The sequence below is a fragment of the Mastigoproctus giganteus genome, chromosome 7, assembly GCF_048544385.1.
Source record: "Mastigoproctus giganteus isolate SK-2022 chromosome 7, ASM4854438v1, whole genome shotgun sequence".
In the NCBI taxonomy this organism is placed as follows: Eukaryota; Metazoa; Arthropoda; class Arachnida; order Uropygi; family Thelyphonidae; genus Mastigoproctus; species Mastigoproctus giganteus.
Genome location: NC_143581.1, coordinates 29,897,368 through 29,903,160, shown reverse-complemented (window position 1 = coordinate 29,903,160; position 5,793 = coordinate 29,897,368). Strand labels below are relative to the sequence as shown.

The window sequence follows — 5,793 nt, the reverse complement described above, 5'->3', positions numbered from 1 at the left end:
TTTATTTACATATGTACTTAATTTTCAGAGTTAGTGGCATTATCCCTAAGTGATTCCAAGTCTTTAGGTTATACATAGGCACATTTATATGTAAATAAATGTATTTAAAAAACATAATTTCAATTTTATTCATCGTTGTAAAGAGAAATTACTTTTTGTTTATATCGTGTTAAAGAATTACGTTTTCTTTTTTCTAGTTATATTCATCAAAGAATCATTTCATTAAAAAAGTCTGTGTATTAGCTTATTTTTAATGCGCAATTTTTTATAACTTTTAAAAATGGAATATCGTGAAATTAAAGGATACTCCAATCTATATTTCAATTATCTCTCTCGTTACAAACACGTATAAAGGGAGGTGGATTTTAGAAATAGGCATATTCGTTAAGACATGGCAAATACATTGGGAGAATATGCTCCATCGTATGCAACTGTGAAACATTTGGTGGCTAAATTTAAAGGCGGCCGACGCAGCATTGAAGATGAACAGTTCAGTGGATGTCCAATAACAGCAATCACTCTAAAAATCATTAAAATGCATGACATGGTAATGGATGATCATTGAGTAATCGTTAGAAAACACAACACGGTTCCCTGCCTTTTAACACCCCAATCAGAAACGACTTCTATTCAAAACGTTAAAGCAACTTTTGACTCATTATCAAGCAGATCCTGAAAAATTTCCGGCCTCGTTATGTAACTATGAAAGAAACATGGCTTCAACACTACCAACCACAGTCAAAACTGCAATCAAAACAATGTAAGCATACTGACTCACCATCTCCAAAGAAGGCCAAGTCAAACCAATCGACAGATAAGGAAAGAGCGTCACTCTTCTGGGATTCTAAAGGGATAATAAAGGTAGATTATCTTTCTCCCAAAGACAAAAATAAACGACAATACTAGGCCAACTTAGTAACTAAATTATAAGATGCAATCGTCAAGAATGCCAGGAAAGATGACTAACGGTGTTTTGTTTCACCAGGAAAATGCATTTTTCCATGCATCGGCTGCTGTCATAGCTGAAATTCAGCAGGCTAAGAATTGCTTCCCCACCAACCATACTCTTCAGATCTAGCTCGATCTCTTTGCACCTATTCTCGGAACTGTTAAAATCCAACTTACCTGGAAGACTTGAGTTGGATGATGAGGTGATAGTAGCTGCACACTCTTTATTTGAGGACCTTCAAGAAAGCGTCTGCAAAAATTAGGATAATGAATCTGAAGCATCGATGGAAAAATGCGATGAGTTACAAGGAGACAATATCGAAAAATAATATAAAGTTAAAAGCGGATAATAACCAAAGTTTCGGCCATTATTCGAGTATTTCAAGAACAGAAAATGCAAAGAAAGTTTTGTATAACAGAATGTGGTAGGTAGCTTTGGAACAGATTTTTCAGGATGTCTGTTGTCAAACAACAACACAGGAAAAAGACCGCAGTAATGTCAAAGAAAGAAAAACGGTGGATACGAGAGGAATGAAAGAATTTCATATAATCTATTGAATCTTGCTACGTATTCCCAATGAGGGATTCTGATGGAAGAAGTCGCATATTGAGAAAACCGCATGATAGATCCAATCGACTTGTACTAACAATATAGGCTTCTAATAGAACAATAAGAGTATGGGAGATTTTTTCATGGCACATCCAGATTTCGTTGAACAGTAGGATGAACAATACAGTTTAATTGAACATAATCTCAGATCAATCCCATCCAACAATGTTACGCTTCTGCCCTTCCAGGGCGGATATTTCCACGATGATATTGCAATTAAACACTGCGCCAAATGTGCATACGAGTCAGTTGAGAAACATGAAGAGATTTTACACTTCTGGAGATACGTGGCTCAACGCGCTGTTGACACGGTCCTAATAAAATGGTCTGTAAATGTATATTTTATTTTAATAAAATTAAGAAATTTGAGATAAACCATGCTTTTTATTTGTTGATTTGCTGTCATCTGAAAAATCGGAGTGTGCCCCAGAAACTAAGGCTCTAAGGGCCTGATCTGAGACAAAAAATGCACTGGAATTTCTCATAATTATTAAGAAAGCATATTTTAATAGGGAAAAAAAACAGAAAAATACGGCAATGGCCTGTTGCTCTTAATGATACCGTAAGCATGTGCTACGTGACATTTCATTTCCTAAACATCTGGAGTGGCTTATGATGATGTTCCCTGGGGACGTTCTCTATTTAGATTAACATCACCATCTTCGATTTCTGTTTCTTCCAAGAATAAATTATTTCCATTATGCGTCACCAAAGAACTGCATTAATACTGCTATTTGGTCCTATGTAAAGCTTCAACTGGTACTTCAAGTGTGCCCAATGCCTTACAGATGGTTTTCCAATAGCCACAGGAAGAGAAAGTGATTTATTAGGTGTATATACTCGTATACAGAAGAAAATGTATTAGAAATCCATTAAGTAGAAGTCGGCAAAGTGCTCGAAAGTCGAATGATTACCACCGTGAGGGAAGATAGGATCAACAACTCGCATATTTCAATGGATATGTGTGTGTTATTGATTCCAATTTCTTTTGAATGGCAAAGTACTTAGATGCCTGTCTTATTTATTGCTAACCACTCAGCTGCTGACACACGACTAACCAAAAATAGTTTAAAAATAAGTTTTTTCTATTGGTATTGATAATTTCGGTGATAATTATTAGTTCATATGCAAATCAACGGACAGACACACAAGCACATTCCATCGAATGTTCCGGTAAGTTAACACTCTTAGGTTTCTGAATGCTTTATAATCCGAAATTATACACTATATTAGGCAAGTTATTGAGATATTCAAGCAGTGCAGATGCAAATTACTAAGTTCTCCAGCAAATATAGACTGAGAACGGAAAATTCAGCGTGCGACCTCTTTGTCAAATATTCAACCATGTCGCAGATGCATCTAATTCGCGAACTATAGCTGCAAAAGCAAATACACGTGTCAATTATCGTAGTGAAGCATTCACAAATATCATCTGAGACGGATATGCTGAAGTCTATCGCTTGAAGAGTCATTAGGAGACTGGAGGCAGGACATTTATGCCTAGTTCCAGCAAGGCCTGGCATATCACAGTGATCAGAGTTGTGGAATCAGTTCGAAGAAACCAAAAACCATTCATAGAGGTCCAGGTCAGTGTCGTAGACTATCAACACTGCCGAGGTAAGATCTCTCTTTTTCTCAACTTGCCCCTCGCAATCGACTCATCGACGTTATCCAGCTACTCGAACGCTTTGAAGACGCGAGAGGGACAGGGGTGTCCCTCCAAAGTATCCAAAACTGCACAGACATGAACGAGAAGACCTATGGTGTGCATCCCAACGAACGCCCAGCATCATATGGTCAGAAGAATGTTGTCACTCGAACATCCTAATTGGATTTAGGAGGAATAGCGCCATGTGCTCTTCACAGATGAGTCCAGATACTTAGGAGGAACAGCGCCATGTGCTCTTCACAGATGAGTCTTCACAGATTAATAATAAATTTCATTAATAATAATGAAATTTATTATTAATCATTAGTATGGCACCTAGAAAGAAGACAGCTATATATACACACTCCCGCCTAAAAGTTTGCAATCACGTTTAATTTTTTTAAATTTTCAAAGTTTTTATTAAAATAGGACCAAATTGTTAACCAATTTTTATTAAAATATTTTCTATTATGTATAAAAATCAAACAACTGAAATAATATTTAAGAAATTTCTAAAATATTCGAGAATGTTCCAGAAAGGTGTAAAAGACTCTTGGTAGAACGTTGAATATGATTCTAAAATATTCTAGAAAGGGTATAGGAGATTGTAGATGATTCTAGAGTGTTTTATAAAAATATAAATTGAGGAGTAAGAGCTGTAACTTATAAAATCGAATATATCGTCATTCAGAAAGTGTGTGGTGTACGTTTTGTATGGTTCCTGATAAACATGAAAAGAAATAAGGAACTGGGTGTAGATAAAAGAAGTCTGCTATTATAACTCAGAATAAAGAAAGTTATTCCACGAGAAGTGTTGGGGAAAAAAAACCTAGGTGTTTCATTTAAAGGAGTATAAACTACCATTCCACAATTCAAGGGGGCTGTCAGTTTAAAAGACAAACCACGATCAGGACGACCGTGCGTGACAACGGAAGCACAAGATAAGAACATAACGCTGATATCTAAACGCAATCGACGACTTACTGCACCTGAAATCCGAGCTGAATTCAATAGGAACAAAGAAACGTTCGTGTCTACATCCACTGTAACATTTCGTCTTAAACGAGCAGAAGTTCACGGTCGTGTGGGCACTCGAAAACTCTTATTAAAATCGGAAAAATTGAAAGAAACGGTTGGCTTGGGACAAGATACATCAATATTGGGCAATTGAAGAGTGCAAAAACGTACTGTGGAGGGATGAATCCAAATTTAAAAGTTTTGGATCCAAGCTTTGAGTTCATATGATACGATCAACGAAATCAAAAATGGTGCCACAGTGTTTAATGCTTACAGTCAAGCAAGGTGGTGGTTCCCCTTGATCTGGGATTGCTTCTATTTTTCTGGAATGGGTGATATTATCAGAATTAAAGGCTATGAAAGCATTCTTGAACCTAGTGCAATATCCTCTGAACTTCGACTGTGTGGAAGAAATTTTATATTACAACAAGACATCGACCCAAAGCACAGCTCTAAGCTGTGCAGAGACTTTCTAGCAACTAAATAACAGGAGAGGATGTTGCAAATTATGGCGTGGCCACCCTAACCTCCTAGCTTAAACCCAATAGAGCTTTTATGGGATCATCTAGTCCGTCAGGTCTGTGAAGCCTGCCCATCTTCACAAAATTTATGAGAAACCTTGCAGATCGCTTGGAATAATGTCTCAAGAGATTATTATTATGCTATTATGGACACTGTTGTAAAATTAATCGCCAGAATGCCACATGGGTACAAGGCAGAGATAAAATATGGTGGAGGATATTTTAATGAAAAAGCAGTACAGTTGTTAATGTTAATCATTTCAATATTTTGTTGTAAATTTTAAATACTTAAAATACTATTTAGTGTGCTGTTTTTATATTAAACCTCACATTATCATAGCTAATTTCAAAAAATGAATAAAATCTGTTTTCAAATGCTGTTTTTCCAAACTTTTAGTACCATCATTCATTATTTAATTATAATTAGCAGTTAAATAGTATTAATTTGCCTCCAAAATTACAGATGATGAACTTTATTAACGAACAGGAGTTCCTGTGCTCACGAAGAGTCATAATATGATAATGAGCCGAAGAACCCCCCATCTACCCTTCCCAACGTACATTTGTGACATTACCTTTGTCCCATTAGAAAGAGAATTCTTAGGTATCGATAAGACAAGAAACAATTCTCTTTAGCAGATACTAATTTTCTTATAGAAACTAAATCCCCTCTTTTAGATTATCAGTGGCTAGATTTAGCCCCACTCGGTCTGAACCTGTCTTTCCAAAAAGCAGGTGGGGGAGGGAGATTGTTAGAGTGCAACTGTAGCATGACATAGAATGGGTAATCAATAAAACATGGTGAGGAAGGGACTGGTAAAACGCACTTATATCAACTAGATTACTACAACTTAGAAGCTTGTCGATGTATCAGGAATCAATAGAGCGCCTGGCTTAGATCAGTGATCAATGCCACAATAAAGTCACAGAGTCGTGAACCTCACGGAACAGAAGGTAATATCTGTACGGCAGACTGGTTTTAGGCACATCGCGCAGGACTGGGTCAAACTCTTACTTAAGGCATAAGTAACCTCGCAGGCATTATTACC

The 5,793-nt window shown here is 36.6% G+C and overlaps 1 protein-coding gene across 1 annotated transcript; it reads left to right on the top strand.

The window, feature by feature from the left end:
* Positions 1 to 391: 391 nt before the first annotated feature.
* On the top strand, positions 392 to 4,377 carry LOC150082781 (uncharacterized). The gene is made up of 2 exons (XM_090378278.1): positions 392 to 547; positions 4,084 to 4,377. The coding sequence occupies exons 1-2, from the start codon at positions 392 to 394 to the stop codon at positions 4,375 to 4,377; spliced, it is 450 nt and encodes a 149-aa protein (XP_090234404.1).
* Positions 4,378 to 5,793: the final 1,416 nt, after the last annotated feature.

Coding starts and splice junctions, on each gene's coding strand:
- LOC150082781 (XM_090378278.1), top strand. CDS start 392: ATGGCAAATACATTGGGAGAATATGCTCCATCGTATGCAACTGTGAAA. Junction 548..4,083: donor TCATTAAAATGCATGACATG/GTAATGGATGAT, acceptor CCACAATTCAAG/GGGGCTGTCAGTTTAAAAGA.